At 52.5% G+C, this 18,810-nt stretch overlaps 1 protein-coding gene across 1 annotated transcript in view; it reads left to right on the plus strand.

Annotated features, from left to right (window-relative positions):
• EPHA8 (EPH receptor A8) overlaps positions 1-18,810 on the plus strand; it is a 49,892-nt gene that overhangs the window by 21,297 nt on the left and 9,785 nt on the right. The window contains exons 3-10 of the mRNA XM_083802645.1: positions 2,003-2,666; positions 13,798-13,953; positions 15,017-15,352; positions 16,105-16,229; positions 16,407-16,569; positions 16,900-16,996; positions 17,880-17,947; positions 18,452-18,577. Coding sequence (XP_083658771.1) covers positions 2,003-2,666; positions 13,798-13,953; positions 15,017-15,352; positions 16,105-16,229; positions 16,407-16,569; positions 16,900-16,996; positions 17,880-17,947; positions 18,452-18,577 — 1,735 coding nt within the window. The remainder of the gene's footprint in view (positions 1-2,002; positions 2,667-13,797; positions 13,954-15,016; positions 15,353-16,104; positions 16,230-16,406; positions 16,570-16,899; positions 16,997-17,879; positions 17,948-18,451; positions 18,578-18,810) is intronic.

Here is an 18,810-nt window from a genome sequence, read left to right on the forward strand (position 1 = left end):
AGCAGGGCCAAGCAGGTATCCTGGCCCCTTTCTGTGTTGTCTGCCTGTGTGCTGGGGTGCAGAACAGGTCCTGGGTGGTCTACCAGCCAGGCAGTGCCTGAACGAACTCAGGCATTTCTGGAATTCAGGAGATAAATTTTTTAAAAGAACCAGAAATCTTTTTTTTCTCCTGACGGTGGCTTGACTTTCACATCCTTTGCCAGCATACTCCCCTCTGAACAAGTTTTTGTTGAGGTCTGCACCTGGTACTGCTGCCTTTTTCAGGCTGCTTTGAGCTCGTTAGGAGTGAGAAGTGGAGTTTTCTCCTAGAGGTGAGATGCTGGGGGAGTTTTGAAGATGTACATCACTGAAACAACTGCTCTGATCACCCCAGCACTAGCAGAAGTCACCAGAAGGCCTCCTCCACAGGAAGCACAGGTCAAGGGGGTTAAATGAGGAAGGAATTTCCTATCTGAGAAGGGAGAAGGAAGAAGTGTCTTACAGATATTGTTGATAAGTCTTTTCAATGCCTCTTGCACTCTGTAGGTGTGAGTTCCCCCTGCCCCCATGTCCCTGCAGTGCTGGTGGCCACGTAGCAAGGCTGTCATGGCAGATCCGCATCCTCACCTGCTCTTGCACACACCAGGGTGAAGTCTTCAGGCTTATTCCCTCTGTGCTGAGGATCAGGCTCCTTAGTTCTTAGCTGCTGTTGATTTTGCATCTGTCCTGAGCCCCAGGTCAACACTTGCATGACAAAACACCATTTTTGCCACAAGCCCAGAGCTTTATTTTAATGTATTTGTGGTGGTGCTTGAAAGATTTGTTTTCCTGATCTGTGCCCTGCTGCTGGAGCTTTGCTTGTTTCCCAAGGTCCAAAAATCTCTGCTCTTTTTTTCTACTTCCTTCTTCTCCCATAAGAAGAATTCAGGGGTCCTGGACTGCTCCATGGGGGATATGATAGGGTTACCTGCTTGGGAGAGGGGCATGGGCTGAACAGTTTGTGGGAAGCCCCCAGAGAATGGAAGGGCTGTGGGTCCTGGTGAGGATTTGGTAGGGGCGGAGAGGGAGAACTGTGGGGCAAGAGCAAGCCCCCAGAAGTGTCTGATAGCCCCCAGTACCTAAGTTCAGGCATCTCCCTCAACTACAGAGCTCATCTGTATCCAAAATCTCAGTGCTTCTTTTCACATCTTGACATTCAAAACTGCTTAACATCCCTCTTTGGGTGACACAAATGTCCCTGTCCTCTCCTCACTTACCCAGTGACTCCCCAGGCCATCCCTCCATCACAGTCCTGCTTGCTGCAATCTGCTGTTCCCCAGCATCCTATCCCCAAACTCTCCCTTCTGCTGCTGAATGTAACTCCAGAGCTGTCAAGTTGTAAGCCGTGGGTTCCCAGAGCCTGCCCCTGGTCCAGGCTCTCAGCTGGTCTGAGCACTGTAGGCTTACCCTGAAGGCGCCTGCTGACCCTGCCTTGCCTGGGAGCAGCGTTGCTCTGAGCCCCATGGACTGCTGTTTCTTGTTGGAAGTCCTGTGTTTGCTGCATGCTTCTCCTTCACCCTTCAGCAGGCACCCCAAACCTCATTCTCCACCAGGAAACCTGTTCATTTGGCTTATTATGCATGGAGATTGCATATCAGAAGAGATCTAGGTGAGCACCACACAGGTACTTTTCTGCTACTCTTGCAAGCATGGAGGCTTGGAGGACTAGCAGCCCAGATGCCTTCACCAAAAACACATTACTCTCGCTTTCTGCCATCAGATCACCCTTGTGGAAGCATTCCTTTCTGCAAACACAGGTGCAATTCACCCAGCTCTGTGTCAGAGTGGGCTCTACTGCCCAAGTTGGCACATTCATAGTCTGTTCATCCTCATTTTCCTTTGGCTTATGATGGCAACGATCTCATACCCAGATGCAGCAACAAGGGCAGAGGGAGATTGTCAGGGTGGATGATGGCACAGACTCCTGCATGCCCCATGATCACCAGGATCGTGTAGAATGACCTGTTTTCTCTCTGTCTCGCAGTGGGATTCAATCAATGAGATGGATGAGTTTTTCAGCCCTATCCACACCTACCAGGTCTGTAATGTCATGACCCCCAACCAGAACAACTGGCTACGGACCAACTGGGTTCAACGGGACGGTGCACGGCGGGTCTATGCGGAGATCAAATTCACGCTGCGGGACTGTAACAGCATGCCAGGTGTTCTGGGCACCTGCAAGGAGACTTTCAACCTCTACTACCTGGAGTCTGACCGTGACCTGGGTACCAGCACCCGGGAGAGCCAGTTTATGAAGATTGACACCATTGCAGCTGATGAGAGCTTCACCAATGTAGACCTGGGTGTCAGGCGCCTGAAGCTGAACACGGAGGTGCGGGGTGTGGGGCCCTTGAGCAAGAGGGGGTTCTACTTGGCCTTCCAGGACATAGGCGCTTGCATCGCCATCGTTTCAGTGCGGGTGTACTACAAGAAGTGCCCGGCTATGGTGAGGAATTTGGCATCCTTCTCCGAGGCCGTGACTGGGGCAGACTCGTCCTCCTTGGTGGAAGTGCGGGGAGAGTGCGTAGGCCACTCGGAGGAGAGGGACACCCCCAAAATGTACTGCAGTGCAGAAGGAGAATGGTTGGTGCCCATTGGGAAGTGTGTGTGCAGCGCTGGCTACGAGGAGCAGCGGGATGCCTGCATGGGTGAGTCCCAATTCCTGCCAGCGGTGCCTGCAAGGTGAGGGGTGGCTGCGAGGAGCTCTTGGCTTCTTTGGGCGAAGGGCTGAGGGCAGAGGCCTGCTTATAAAAAATGGAAAGACAGCCTCCTTGGGGGCCAAGAGCTGCCCAAGCCTTTGCTGGCTTTCTTGGTGCTTACCTAAAGGGTCGTGGGTACCACTGGGAAGCTGCTGGGGAGCTCCTGTGAGCCTGGCAGTGGCAGTTCTTGGTGCACAGGGCACGGTTTTGGGACAGGGGCTGGCTTTGGGATGGGGGCTGGCTTCAGGACAGGGGCTGCCCTGACTGCAGGGAGGCATCTTCCCTACCAGAGGTCCCAGCCCTGTGCCCCCAGCAGCTGTGTGCCGAGATGAATGCTGGCACGCTCCAACAAAATGCACCTCTGGTCTCTTCAAAGTGCACCATTGCTCACCTCCCTTTGGCAGGCAGTTTGAAAGAGAGGAAAGCAAAAAGAAAGGCACAGAACTGCGCAAAACAAGGTTATCACGTCCATCCATCACCCCTCCCCGGGGCTGCCGCAGAGCCCTCCTGTCTGGGGGTGCAGGGAGCCTCCCCCGGGGTCCTCTGTGCTGCAGGGCAGGCTGCAGGCTGCCGACTGTACAAACTGTGATAAGGACACGGGGTGACCACAGCAGCCGAGCACCGGGAGCCGCTGCTGGCAAGGGGCTGTGTGTGTACAGAACTCGGCGCACGGGGCTCCCAGCGAGGGCCCTCCGCACAGCTTTGTTTGCTCTCGGTTTCTTCATCAGAGGTGTTTAGGGGAGCAGCGTTCTGCCTCTGTAAATAAGAGCGTGGGTCCTTTGTTTGAGTTTCGTGGAAGCGTTAAGTGAAGCGTTTGTCTTAGGGAGACTTGATGCAAGGTTAGGACGTCCGACACTGGGCTGGAATAGATCCAAGTGCTGCTGGGACCAGCGCTGGCTCTGGAGAGTCCCCAGCTATGTAGAACGGTAAAGGTGGGCAGAATAAATGCTTCTATCCAAAATTCCCCCTCCCTGTGACCACTGATTTGAAAGTCAACCTGAGACAGATCTGATCAGAATACGTCTTCCTCTCCCAGATAAAGAGTGGGTGTGAAATGTGCATAGGACCAGGCACGTGCCAGCATGGAAAGGGCATTAGCATGAGCTGCCTGGATGGCAGTGTCCCAGCTCCACGACTGCAAGGAGCTGTGAGTTGGGATTTTGGTCCCAAAGGACCAAATGTCCTCCACATACTCCCCCTCCTGCAGTCCTGTACAGCAGACTGCTTCAGGTGATCACCACCCAAAGCCCGGAGGCTGGGAGCAGAGGAAGCCCCAGGGGCTGCACTGTGCTCAGTCTGCCTCACTTTTCTGTGTTTCCTAGGACACATTTTTCTGTCTGCTGGAGAGCAGAGCTGTGGGAGAGCTCTATCTCTGCCCTCCTGCCTTTTTCTGATGGCTGCCAGGCTTGTGGGATCGCTCCTGACCCGTTTCAGAGGGCCAGGGAGGAAAAGCGGTGCGACCTTCCGTGGTGGTGGATGTGGTGGGCACAAGCAGAGTCTGGTCCTTGTGCAAACAAATGCACTCAGACTTGTGCTGCTCAAGCAGCAATGCTCCTGGGTGAAGCGCTCCAGGCCTTGTAGAGTCAGAAACAGGACAGAAGTGTCTCCAGCCTTTCCCTGACCTCACTATCATCTCTTCTCCTGCCTTCCCTGTCCCATTTATCCTCAGCATCTCCTAGCACAGGGGGTCTGATGGGCCAGCATCAGGTGAGCAGGGGCAGAACCTCCTTCCTACCATCTCCTTTGCTGGGTGGCTCTGGAGCAAGAGTGTATACATATTTACACATGAAAGCAAACAGATGCAAATCTCTGATCTTAGCTTCTCATGCTTGATTGGGGCAGAGTTCATTTTTCATGGTGAAAAGTGCCTTTCTGGTATGATTTATAACCCAAGAGGATCTGTAGGAGTTGGAAATTAGCCGTTTTAATTGTCAGGCGAACAAAAGCAGGATTCCAGTGGCTGTCGTCCCCAGTAATTTTTCATTTTCCGTCACTGGGATGAGATGATATAAATCACTCCTTGTGGCCCTAATAATCTTTCTATAAATATCAAGGAAATTCATTTTTTGCTTGGGGGGGAAAATTAAAGAGTAGATACTTTGCCTTTATGGTAGTGTTTAAAATGTGATTCCAAATTAATTTCCTTTTGCCTTTCACAGCCAGATGCCTTATTTGTCAAAGCTAAAGATGTTTGAACAGTGGAGGTTTCTCCCCCTCCTTTTTAACATTCATTTTTCTAAGGACCTGCCAGAGTGATGGAAGACAGCTCAGGAAACCAGATCATGGCCAGAGCTGTTCGCAGCCCTTTAAAAGAGAAAGAAGGCTGTGCCACAGAGCTGGGAAGGATGGGGTGAAGATGAGCGTGGTGGAGGATGCACAGGAATCAGCAAACTTCCCTGCCTCTCATCTCCTTTCTCTAGGTTGTCACCTTGGATTGCCCCTTTCTTTGTCCTGGTGTGTGGTGGCTGGGATCTCTGACCCTTTGTATTTATCCAGTTTCCAGCCCAGCCTTTCTTGGGCTCTGCCAGCTCCTAAAACACTTGGCTTCTAGTCCCATGGCATCTTCTGCCATGGCCACCCCAAGGATGAAACCCCTCCAGGTCTCCATCCCAGGGCACCACAGCCCTGCCACACACTTACTTTCCCCCTCCAGTTTCAAGGCCCCAAAAGACTTTGTCCCCCCCACCCCTCATTGTCCACAGGCAGCCTCAGATGTGCTGCTCTTTCCTCTTTTAAATGTCTTGGTCCACAGCAAGGCACGGTAGTATCTCATACACACAGCGAACAGCAACTACTCTACCTAGATAGCAGAATAAATAATAGCCTAAGTGAAAAGGGTCTGTCCCAGCCATTTACCAGGTAAGAAGACAATTAGAATAATTCACTGTATTTATACACAGCTGCTGTACAGAGCAAACAGAGACACATTTCAATAAGGTCAGTGCAATCAGTGAAATGAGAAAAGGGAGCAAGCACTTTAACACCGGTTCTGCTTCTCCGGGAGGGAGGAAACCCATCTCCTCAAACTGCTGTATGGCTGAGAGCCAGGACACGTGCACCTCGTCCTTTGGATGGATGGGGACGAGGAGAGGAGCCCTCAAGAGTCCGAGAGGCAGGCGTGCATCTCTGTGGTATGACCATGGGTTTTGGAGCTAGACTCACTGTTCAGACACCTTTGTTTAAAATCTGGGTCCAGGCGTCTTAGCCTCAGGGTGTCCTGATTGCTCTGACTCCTTGCCCTCTGTGGTGCTCAGGGCCTTCATCTGAGTGCTGCCTTTGGCTGGAAAACACTGATGAGGGAGCAACAATCATCATCTGCTGCTCCATCAGCCCATTTGTGCACCAGGACTGCCAGAACTGAGCAAGAGCAGCTACTGAATGGGGCTCTGATGTGTGTGGCTGAATCAGTCTCTGGTCTTGGGGTAGACTTTATCCAGCTCTGCTTGAGCTGAAAAGATGCAGCCCGTGTGCTCCAGACCAGGAGATGTGAGGGAGACTGTCACTGCTAGGACTCTTACACCTCCAGTACCCAAAATGAAGAAGAGACGGGGATGTGAGAGGGGCAGTTGGCCCCTCCTGGACAAACCCCTCTGCTGCTGGGATCTTTTCTGCCTCTTGCAGCACATGTCCAGTGGAAATGGATCTAGAGAGTCTTGTTAACGATCTGGAAGCCACTTAATTGTTTCCAGTTGGTGTAATTCATGCTGACGAACCAATCAGCAAATCTAATGTACCTTAAACCTTTCTCGTGGGCGACTTTAATCGAGCAATTAAAGCACCACAGCATTGCTAATTAAGAGGAGAAAATACCCAGCGTGGTGATTATGTCCTCGCGAATACAGTTGTGCGTCCATGGACTTTTACGAAGGAAGTCAGCAGGGAGGAGGCGTCACCCTGCCCAGCTGGCAGGGCAGAGGGGGAGCAGAGCCGCACTGCAGGAGAGGGGATGCCTCCTGCATGCACCCAGGTCATACAGTGCGCTGCGGCTGGGGATGCCTCCTCTTCCCTGGGTGCCTGCCTAAGAAGACCACAGCCTGTGCTCCCTTCCTTCTGGGCAAGGCCACAGGGAGGAGGAAGGCTACACTAGGTTAAGGGAGCCCACCGTGCTCCATTACCTTCTCTCCCCAGACTCCTTCTCCCTTTCTAACTCAGAGGTACACTGTGTGGCAGAGCCCCAGGCTTCTCTTTGCTTTCTCCAACAGTGATTTTTTCCTGCCCATGTAAGAGCATCACACAGCAACCACGGGCTCCTTATGTCTTGTCTCTATGTGAAACCGCCGATGCAGGCTGCTCTGTTGGAAACAGGACGCTGGTGTTGCTGGGCTGACTCCAAGCAAAACTCTGTTTTCCTGGCTCTGCACTGCATGAGGCCCCCAGGAGTGTGCGTGGGGGTCACGCGTGCCTCTGTCAGTCAGCAGAGATCAAACCTGGGATGTCAGGGTGCCCGTTATCAGCCTGTTTTGCACTGGACCACATACGTACCATATACCATGGCGACAGATAAATGTGTGTCAAAAATACCCTGTAACTGCAGCTCCAGACAAACATACTCAGATACGTTTCATGTTTCTTTGAAAGTCAGTGTGGTTTTCAAGGAGACTTTCCCTGCAAGTCCCAGCACAGGGATGCCAGCTCTGAGCTGCAGGCTCCGTGGCTGTGTTGCACCTCACTGATGCCTGCTCAGCCTCCTGTGCCTGCTGGCAGATTATCAGGCTGTCATACCTGGGGTTAGCTGCACCAATGCCCTGGGTGCCTACCTCAGGGGGCTTCTGCTGTGAGTGATCCAAAATACACTTTTCTTTGCAGGAGCTGTAGCAGTTTTGAAGACATGCTATGAGAGTTATGCAAACATCCTTTCAGTGATGCCAGGCAAGAAAATCAAAGGAACTTAGCGATTCACAGCATTTGTATTGTTGGTTTGTAAACCAGTCAGCTGCTTTGTTAAAAATACAGGCAATGGCATATGGTAAGATTATATCACCTTCTGTTTATCCTATGCAAAGACCCATATATTTAATAAACCAATAATAATTAAAAAAATAAGTAAAGGGTATCTTGTTTTCCAAACCACTTAAGTAAGGTAGGACTGTTTGGATTCCAGCTATCAGTTTTCATATGGGAACAGACTGCAAAGAAGATGTGTCAGAGCTACAAATCGCTTGCAAGATTTGGGCTGGACTTTAGGAAAAACTTCTTCCTCCAGTGGATTATGCCCTAGGACAGGTCACTGGAGAGGTGGCAGGATCTCCATCCTTGGTAATTTCCAAGATTAATATGTAGAAAAAGCCAGGGCCACCCTGATGTATTTTTGGGGATAATCCCAACACTCTCAAATTGCTGGCTCAGGTGCTCTTGGCCCCTTCCACAAGCGCTGATGGGTCCTTGTGTTCACAATTTTCTTGTACCAGGATTCCAGTTTATATTCTCACACCTGGCTGCTAATGACTTTGTTTGGACCCCAGATCCACTGGGCTGTGTGGCATGGCTAATGCAGCCCAGCAAGCATGTTGGAGAAAGCAGGGTGTAGGACAAGAAACTTACTGGGAAAACAAACCAAAGCAATTGCCCAAACACAGAAACATTTTATTTATTTATTTATTTTTCCTGGAAGGATTGAGAAGGATGGAGATTATTGCAGAACTGTCCTTTACCCACAGACAGAATATAGGTTTTGTCCGGGGCTGAGTATTGTACAGTTTGCCACTTTTCCTCTGTTTGCTGTGCTTAGCTGCTGACACGGATGAAGGGTGAGAGTGATGCTAGGCTGGAGTTCAGGGTATTGATGGTAATGGAACAAATTTAATTTGTGCTTGGTTGGTCTCTGTAGTTCTCATAAAAAACCACCAAAGGGCAGCTGGACTGTGATAGATGGGTCTGGCAGCACTGAAAAACCTTCACCAGGTTTGGAACGTGTGGTTTTGGTTTGAATTCTTCTGCAGAACTTGTCCAGACTCAGGTCATCACCAGGTGTTTTTATTCTGGATTACCAACACACAGATGCCTGGAAAGCCACTGGGGAGTTTAGAAACCAACAATTTGCAGGAAAGCCCTTGCTATTTGCACCAATACTTAAACTGGAGATGGAACAATGCAATGGGAGGCTGGGGACCTTAAATTCACTTCCAGCTCTTGCTCTGGCAAGATGCTCTTTCTTCCCACAGAGCAGCAGGACCATGCCAAAAAATGTGTTCTGCATTTGACTTGAGATCCAGATCCTACCCATGTCAACACTTCTTGTGTGATGTCTTCTTCCCCTTCCTGAAAACAAGATGCTACTGATACCACATCCCGGTGAAGGAGAAAGGGATCCAAAAAGCTGCTGGTGCTCAGCTGTGCGGGGGTGAGGGCTGTGCTGGCCCCGTGGTGCCACAAGCTGCTTTTCACTTGCATCTGCTGGAGTGCTGGGCCTTTTTTAAACCTCAGCCTCTTGTATATATCTGTAACCATATATATATATGTATGCTGAGAGGGCTTCCACCCTCCAAAACTGCAGGGTCTGGGATTAAGTTCTTGATGTTTTGTATGCCCTTTCTTCATTTATGCATCTTTACTCCCCAAAGACTTGCAGCAGGGATGCAGGGTTACCTTCAGTACCTTCATCTGCATTCGGCTCCACTCCTCCTGAACAGAGTTCTCCGGGTTTGTTTTTGGTCTGATGAAAACTGCATTTTTTTCAGAAACCTTGAGTAGTTCTGTCTAAAACCCTCCAACAAGACTGAGTTTTGTAAAGAGCTTTTTTTTTTTTTCCTTTTTCTAATTCTAGCATTGGGCCTCTTGCTTCCATATTACTACTGCGAGCTGTAGCATTTCCCCAGATAAACTTCATAAAAAAGCCTTCAGCTCCAAGATAAGCCAGGCTGTCTCACCTACGCAAGGCTGCACAGTGTCTGCACTAGGCAGCAGAGCAGCACTCTCAGCACGTTGGGATTTGGACATTTCCGGCACTTATTTATTTATTTATTTGTAATGTGGAGAAGGAGAGCAGGGCAGAGGCAGCTGTGCCTTCAGCAGCACTGACTTCAAAGTCTTCAAGGGGGAAGTTTCCCCTCGTTTCTCTCTCCAAAACATTTTGGGGCATAGAGTGTGACGTGGTTTGAATTGTGGGGAGAAGGGGTAGGGGTAATGTGAGGCGGACTCCGGGGTGATGTGAGACAAGCTCAGCTGTGTGGAGTGGATGTGAAGTGGCACAGGGAGGGGTGTAGGGTTGCAAGCTGGGGGCAATGAGGCAGATGCCTGTTTTTAAGACGTGGCTGTGAGTAATATGCCTCTGTTTCAACGTCTGTGTCATGCAGGAGCTGAGATTGCAAGCATCGTGCTGAAACCGGATTGAAAGGAGATGGGATTTTCTGTGTTAGCTGCTCCTGCAGCCTGGAGGGCTCTGGGACCGGTGCCTGTCTCTGCCTGTCACAGTGGCAATGACACCTTTATTTCCATCTTTATCTCTTCCCAGCAATGCCAAAGGATAAGATTAAATCGGTGAAACCTGGGCGCAGTGCATCTCAAGTAGTAAGGCAGTTAACAAGACCTGCAGGCACAACCCGAAATGCGTTGTAGGTCCTTATTGCATGCCTGGACGCAGCAGGGTCCTGCTTTCATGCCCTTTTCCAGGCTCCCAGAGCACTTCAGGCTGGGTTTCCTACAACCCTGGGTGCCGGGGCGGTGTGGAGCCCTGATCCTGCCCAGCTCAGTCCCGGCCACTTTGTCTGGCCTCTGGGGATGGAGGGTGCCCTTCAAGGAGCCCTCGGTGGTCCCACCAGGCACACACAGGGGGCTTGTCCCATGCTGCTGCTCAGGCTGCGAAGAGTGGCTCATTCCCCGCTAGTGTCTCCTCGACAGGTCCATCTATCATCTCCCCGGCCCTGCCAGTTTATCAGCAGATGTTGTCCTGTCCCCAGAGGATGGAGAGGGAGGGAAACAAACGGACCGAACCGCAGATGGCTGGCAGAGCTGTGCCCACACTTGCTGTTCCTGAGACAAGCCTGCTGCTCTGGAGCCTGTCAGCGAGCTGGGAATAACGGGGAAGATGTGTTGTGCAGCGGGGGGATCGGTGTAAGCCCCGTGGCACTAACTTCAGCAGGCTGGGATGGTGAGAGGGGACCCACCCCTGGGGCAGAGGGCTGGAGTCGCACACCGCCAAGCCCAGGTTCAGCGTTCTGCAAGGAGAGGACACGGCTGTTTGCCTGTGATCCCCAGGCATGGGGAAAGGGTATTAACTTCATAAAATATATATATATATATATAAAAGAATTCCTCACCTTCTGCACAGCTCCTGGAAGGACACTTGTGACAGGTGGCAGAACTTGGTGGTGGTAAAGGCAGCGGGACGGCACTTCTGCACCTCCCTGGTGGGTGGCTGCAGATGTCCGTGGGTGCAGCGTGCGCTGTAACCATGGAGCTCTGCAGATTTTAGACCTGATTTCTTTGGCTGACTTTTTCTTCCTGGCCATTTCTCTGTCGGTTTGCTCTTCCCAGAGCAAACCCAGAAGGGCCTGGTCTTCCATGTGTCATTGGCCTAGCAGGGGAGAGCTCAGTCCAGAGTAGGATAGGCTTGCCATTGGGTGCTGTAGGGATTTAATTCTTTGTGCATATTCCTGAGGTGAGCTTGTAGCTTGTTCGAAACTGAGCCCTAGCACATGGGCACCAAGCTGGTGTCCCATCTCCCGTGCTTGTGAAAGGCCTCCCAAGTGTCTTGCTTCCATGCACAGCAAGTGCTCACACACACGGAGGTGTGTGACCCGTCTCTCTCCAGCCTTCTTGCATGCTTGTGCTGTCCGGGTGCTGGGAGGTGGCTGCCAACAGCCCTGCACTGGTGCACAAATTCACCTGTAATTTGTCATTTATGTTAATTTTCCTCCTGGGTGCATTTAAAATAATTGTGAATTATTGCTACAGGCAATTAATGTTTCTTTACAGCATTAAATGCTAAGTGATTACAATTGCTTGGTGCAAATCTGCTGTGCTTCACGTTCCCGTTTTTCCTCCTGGCCCATCTCTCCGTACCTGATATAGCACTCATTTCTCTGCCTCTAATTAAATATTGTCGGGGGGAACCGCTTCACTGTCTCTTGAATCAAGAGTCCCTGGCTACAGGTTGCCACCTGGGTAGAGATGATGGTGGTTTGCAGGGCAAGCTCACACAGGGAGTTGAAGAAGGCAAATCCTGGCGTGCACGCTGCATGGGCTGTCGGGCTATCCCCGTTCCTGTTTGGTAGGCTGTGCTCATGCTGTGTTTTCATCCTTTCCCATGCAGAGGAACTGGAAACTTTTACTTCTTAGAGATTTTTTTTTTTTTTTTTTTTTTTTTTTGCCAGCTGGCTACCCCATGAATTTGTCTGCAGCTGAGAAGAGGGTGTAACAACCCCCATCTCTGCCTTACACCCCATCTCAGTGCCCAAAACCAAGAGGCTCTTGGGGAGTAAGGGCAGAGAGTCCCCGGCTCTCTCGGTGCATGGCATCACGAAGAGCAGTCAGCACCAGAGCCTGGCAAGCTGCCTGGCCTGTCCTTGGTGTGGCTGGCTGGGACAGCACAGCTCCTCTCCCGGCTCTGCCTCCCTGTTTTTCTGTCCTCTCTGATGCCTTTGAAAGCTATTGGAAGAGAGTGCCTTCCTGGGACATCTTGCCAAAATTGCTCCCTTGCCTTTGAAGCAGTGTTCAATACAAAAGTGCTTCACAAGCTGAGGACAGAGTCTGAAGAGGGACCAGCTAGGCTTGCATATGTCTGGAGCATTGTCTTCAGCTACCACTGCTGGAAGTAGCTCAGTTATAAAGAGGCTATTGCATTATTATGCAGCATGTGATATGTGAAATATGTTGGCAGCAATCATTCTAGGGAGATCTGTGGCAAGAAAAGGAGGGTTATTAATAAGAAGACAAATCAGCACCTAGGAGCAGAACAAATGGACAGCACCGAGGGACCCAGACCACCAGGGATGCTGGATTGCAAACAAAACACTTCTACATGCTTGGAAGCAAAAATTGAGGGTGTATGCAGAGCTGGCCACTGGGGGTAAGGACGGGAAAATGAATGTATTACTACCTCAGTAGGAGAAAAGAGAAATGATTCAGGGTCCGGAATAATGCTTGAAACACTGGAACTGGTCCTACAAATGCTTGATAAATATGGAGACTCAGAGAAAGCCTGTTTGGAACTGACATCTTCTGGAGAGGAAGGATCCTTCCACACCAGACAGATACCTGCCGTGATACTTGTCACTGCTGAGCTAATCAGCTTTCCTAATGAGATAGGATACTGATGGCAGCCCTGGTGTGGGATGAGCACACGATCCCACTGCGCAGCCACCAGCACCAGGCAGGGGCAGAGCAGCCGAAGGTGGGCTGTGTGACCAGAAAAAGCTCAGCCTGGCTCAGCTGGCCTTGCTGTCCCTCTGCAGAGAGCAGGCAGTGTGCATGCAAAGTCAGTTTGCTGCAAAGTGAAACGAGAGAAGGTGTGCTTCCTTGTGCTGAGCAAGGAAACACGTTGCTTTGTATAGCAGCAAAGCAGGGGCACGCAGAGGGCCATGTACCAGGTACGGAGATCTTAAGTCCTGAAACCACCCATGTGGATGTCCTTGGGCACCTAAACACACCCAGCATGTGTATGGAAAGCACTGTGAAGTGAGGAATGTAGTTTGCCCCATAAATGATAGTGCTCAGGAGGGGTAACAGTGTGATTTCCAGTGCTACCAGTTTGAGCTTTGAAGCACTCCCTCCCCAGAGCCAGGCGGTGGCCCAGAAGCTGCAGCTGGGAGAGATCTGGGCAGCAGGCACAGCTACAAGGAGAGTACATCAAGCTTCGCAGGCAGCTCACAAAATCAGAGGCACCCGTGTCTGCCTGTGAAACAGTGGGGAACAGGTACTGGGATGGCAGCACATACAGCCTGGGGGGAGAGACCAAAGCAGATTTCACAGAGCCCAGTTTCCAGCTGGGCAGCTGGAGGGGAACTCACCTGGGCACCAGGGAGAGGGGCTGGGATGGGGCAGAGAGCGGGGTTCAGCTCTGTGCTGCCGAGATTCGCCGAGCCGTGGGCTGCTTCTCATCCAGGCACGTGCCCCTGACCATCGCCCCTTCCCTCCTCTGCAGCCTGCCAGCTGGGATTTTACAAGTCAGCTCCCGGGGACCAGCTGTGTGCGAAGTGCCCCTTGCACAGCCACTCGGAGAGCCGGGCAGCCCGCGTGTGCCGCTGCGACAGCAGCTTCTACCGGGCCGTGCAGGACCCCCCCTCGGCCGCCTGCACCCGTAAGTACCCCCAGCTGTCGCGGCTCCTGAAGACACGTTGTCTTGTCTTCGGACACATCGTCGTGTCTTCACACACGTCTAACGCTCCCTGGCTGGCCCAGCGTGCACCTTCAGCTCTGAGCAAGCTGCCCAAGGCGTTGCAGCAGCCTTTCAACCCCCGTGTTGCATGAGTTGAAACCTCCCAGGCAGAGCTCCCTCACCGTCCTCTGGCTCATCCTCGTCCTGCCGGTCCCCAAATATCACTGGCCAGTATCTGCACCCCTCCTGGGGCTGCATCCTGCACTGGAGCAGGGCGAGATCTGAGCTCTGCCACCAAGCTCACCTGCTAGTGCACCAGCCAGCCTCTTGCTGGCTGCTTCCATTTGCAGAAATGCCCAGGGTGGTCCCAGGGGAGCACGAGCGTTGCTGCGCTTTCCCTTGCTATGGGTGGATGTTGGCACGAGGACTTGGCACCTAGTTTCAGCCCAGCTGTCTGCATTAGGGGCCCAGTGTTATTAAAAAAGGGACAAAAGCATCCCAGGAGGATTTGCACTCTATGCAGTTCATCCAGGAGGGCAGAGAGGTTTGGGGCTGCTAGCTGAAGGTGAAAGGCAGGTCAGCAACGTCTGACTTCAGTTTCCCTAGGGTCCCAAGATGTCCACCCAAGACTGCTGACCTCCCGTGGAGTTCACCCTTCCCTTTAGAAGAGCAGTTCCTGCTCTCCACCCACCAGCCCCCTGACACCTTTGTTCTTCCCCACAAGGCTTCCCCCATCCCCATTGCTCCCTGCTCGCCCCAGAACAAACCCTCAGCTCTCCTCTGCCTGGTACTTGGCATCCTGACTCAGAGCACCTCGCTTCCCGGTCTGGTCCTACACGGCAATTCACCCTGAGACCCACCCGTGTCTTTGCTGTCTTCTCCTTGGAGCACTTCCCCCTCTTGGCAGCACCGTTAGGAATCACAGAACACGCTGACCAGGAACCGAACCTCCTCTGTCCATCCCATTTTCCCCAGGACCCTGCTCTGCCAGCCCCAACGCGCTTGGGCATCCCCCTCTCTGCCCAAACCTCTGCTTCCTTTCCAGGTCCCCCCTCGGCTCCCGTGAACCTGGTCTCCAGCGTGAACGGCACCTCGGTGACGCTGGAGTGGGGACCGCCGCTGGACAAGGGTGGGCGCAGCGACATCACGTACAACGTGCTCTGCCGGCGCTGCGGGGGGGACGTGGGGCAGTGCGAGGCCTGCGGCAGCGGCACCCGCTTCGTGCCCCAGCAGATGAGCCTGGTGCAGGGCGTGCTGACCGTCACCAACCTCCTGGCACACACCAACTACTCCTTCTGGGTGGAGGCCGTCAACGGAGTGTCGGACCTCAGCCTGGAGGCCAGGAGGGCTGCGGTCGCCAACATCACAACAAACCAGGCAGGTAGGAGGAGCAGACACCCCCCATCCCAGAGGATTTGCACATGTGGGTGATGCCGATGTTGCTCCGGCGTTGCCCCAAGTGGTACCTCCAGAGCCAGCTGTGAGCAGGGGCAGCACCAGCCTGCCCTCAGGCAGGGCTTGGTGGAGAGCATGGGTCCCCCGGGAGATGCGAGGGGTGACTCCTGTTCCCTCTGCAGATGGAGGTAGCTTTGGGGAGCTACCTCCCCAAAGCTGCTGCCCGAGGCCACCCTTATCTTCTCTGGTTCGTGGTATCCTTTTTCAGACCCCTTTCCCTCCACTTCAGCCTGCAGCCACTGGTGGAGGATCCCTTTCTGCAGGAGACAGGGGGCACGGAGCACACTTGTTCATTGACAGGAACACAAAGTGGAGCATGAATCCCTCAGATTGTCCCTGCAGCCTTCTGTCCTCTCCCAAAAGGCCAAGCAGCAGTTCCTGCTCTGCTCTCGGCTCACACCAGTGCCAGCCCCCGGCAGGTGACAACAGCCTTTGTGGGGAAGAGCCTCTCTCGTGCACATTTCATCTTTGCAAATCCCTTACTGAGAAATGCTCTTTCCCCAGGAAATACTGCGCGATGATCCAGCCCAGCTGGGCCAGGACCTTGCTTCATGGTCCCTTGGGCATCGCCACAGTGGCTTTAATTAAAGCAGAAATGTGTTTTAAACCATTTCCAGGGGCCTGCACGGGGCTCTGTCTCCCTGCTGCCATGCCCATGCCCTGTCTTTGTGTCCCCAGCCCCGTCCCAGGTGGTGGCGGTCCGCCACGAGAGCGCAGGCCAGAACAGCGTCACCCTGCTGTGGCAAGAGCCGGACCAGCCCAACGGCATCATCCTGGAGTACGAGATCAAGTACTACGAGAAGGTAAAGCCGAGTTCGTGGCTGCACATCAGCCCTGGTGGGGCAGATTTAGGCTGGGTGCAAATATTCCCTGCTGCTATCAGGCAGCCGTGAGAAAAGAACTATTTTCGAAGAGTTTTTTCCCTTCCTACGGTTATGCTGTGCTGATGCAGCGAGGTTCTCAGTGTCGCTTTTCCACAGGACAAGGAAATGCAGAGCTATTCGACCCTAAAATCCAAGGACACCACTGCCACCATCTCGGGGCTCAAGCCCGCGACCCGCTACGTTTTCCAGGTCCGGGCCCGCACCTCTGCTGGCTGTGGGAGGTTCAGCCAGACCGTGGAGGTGGAGACGGGGAAACCAGGTGAGTGCGTGCAGCTGTCTTGCTGGAGGTAGCCCTCCAGAGATGTGCTTATACGTTAGAAAGAGGAGGAAGAACATACAGGGCAGAGATGATCTGGGGAGGTCCTGAGGGCCCAGACTCTTCTCCGTGCTGGCTTGCTGCATCACCATGGCTGCCCCAGACCTGTGCTCGGTTTCCCTGTCTGTAAATGGGCCCTGTAGACTGGGAGAGACCCAAAGCTGGTGTTGGATAGGTGACGGTGCTTTGTTATTGAACATTGTGACCCTGGTGGGGTAGGGGAGTCTCTGAGCCCAGCGGAGCTTTCCCCACTTCCTACCCTATTTCTTCCAGTCTCTCTCCGGTACGACACAATGACAATTGTCTGGATCTGCCTGACACTCATCACTGGCCTGGTCGCATTGCTGGTGGTCCTGATCTGCAAGAAGAGGTAAGTGTTGTTTGTACGTCTGTGCAACCTGTCACCGAGTGGGACAGGAGGGACCAGAGAGCTTGGGCACAGCCTTTCTCTTCTAATTTTTGGCCAGAGCAGCCATAGGTCAGGGCTCAGCCAAGAGACTTCATTCAGAGTCATCCTGCCTGTTGTTCCATGCTTGTCAGTGTTCAAGAGGCATTTAATGCTAATATGCTTTAACTTTTGGTTAACCCTGAAGTGGTCAGGCAGGTGGACTCAATGACCTTTGTAGATCCTTTCCAACCGAACTATCCCCATTCTAATTCTAATAAAACCAGCAGGTCGAACAGCAACAGCCATAGCCATACCAATAGCAATAGCAATAATAATAGCCATAGCATTAGCAGTAGTGTGTATATACATATATATATATGTGTATATCTATATATAGAGAGAGATATATATACACCATTATATATATATGTATTATATATATTTTATATATATATATATATATATATATATATACCATTACCACTACCAGTACTAGTACCAGGGCTGACTGGGTGGGCTAGGGGGTAGGTCAGGAACAGACAGATATCTTCTTGATCAGAAAAACTGAAGAGTGACTTTGTCCTGCTACATCTCAGCAAGACAGAGCCAGGCATGTGCAGCACGCACGCCACTGCCTAGAGGAGACAAAAGGGCTGAAGCTCTTGGCTCTGCTGAGCCTTGGGGAGCACCCAGAACGTCCCCTGCTCCAGGCCAAAGTGTCAGCCCAGCAAGATGCAGTGATGCAGCTGGTGGAGGGCAAAGCCTTAGCTCCAGGCCTGGCATGCATTGCCTTTACCCTGCCTTTGGGCTGCTGGTGGGAGGAAGAGACAGGAGCATCCTTCTGACCCCTGTGTCTCTGTGACAGGCACTGCGGGTACAGCAAGGCTTTCCAGGACTCTGATGAGGAGAAGATGCACTATCAGAATGGGCAAGGTAGGACCATCCCTGCTCCTCCTCCTGCCCCTGGGGTGCAAAGGACCTCAGCCCCCTGAATGGGCAAGGACCTGGACCATTTTCCCCAGCACTGCTGTGGTTTCCAGGGAGAAGGATTTTGTCCACTCCGGCTTCTGGGGATGTGTCTAAGAGAGCTGAACTGGGGCTCTGATCCCAGGGGTGCACTCGTAATGGGGTTGTAGCAGGTTCATCTAAGTCATCAGCAGGCCAGAAGAGTGGGAAATTCACCACAATCCCACATGAGGGGTCACGAAGGAGTTGATGGGGGTGTGAATCATATGGAGGAGATCTGGATGGCCAATCCTGGAGTGCTCTAAGGATATTGCCATGCCAAGAAGTGCCTCGGGTTCCCTTGGGGATCCCTAGCGTCTCACCCCAAGGAGTTCTGCCCCTGCCTGTCCAACGCCCAGCTCCTGGGCACCCACCTCACGGCGGAGCTGTGTGGAAGAGCTTGTCTCCTCTCTTCCCTTTGAAACCTGACAGTGAAATTCCCCGAGTCGAAGTTCTACGTGGACCCCCACACGTATGAGGACCCCTGCCAAGCCGTGCATGAGTTCACCCGTGAAATCGAGGCTTCCCGGATCAAGATTGAGAAAGTCATTGGGTCTGGTGAGTCCCCAGCCCAGGCTGCCTCTCTGCATCCCATCTGCTTGGGCAATTTGCTGGGAGGCAGGGACATCTCCGCAGCCCGCTGGGACCACAGCAGGCTGCAGGGTTCTGTAACAATGCTCAATCAGGGCTTCATCTGCTCCTTATTTCCCTGAGATGAGAACCGTGAGTAGGATGGTTTTTTTTAGTGCATGAAATAAACTCTCCTGCGTCAGCTTGGCGCAGGCGGGAGC

This window comes from Anser anser, assembly GCF_964211835.1.
Source record: "Anser anser genome assembly, chromosome: 17".
Classification (NCBI taxonomy): domain Eukaryota; kingdom Metazoa; phylum Chordata; class Aves; order Anseriformes; family Anatidae; genus Anser; species Anser anser.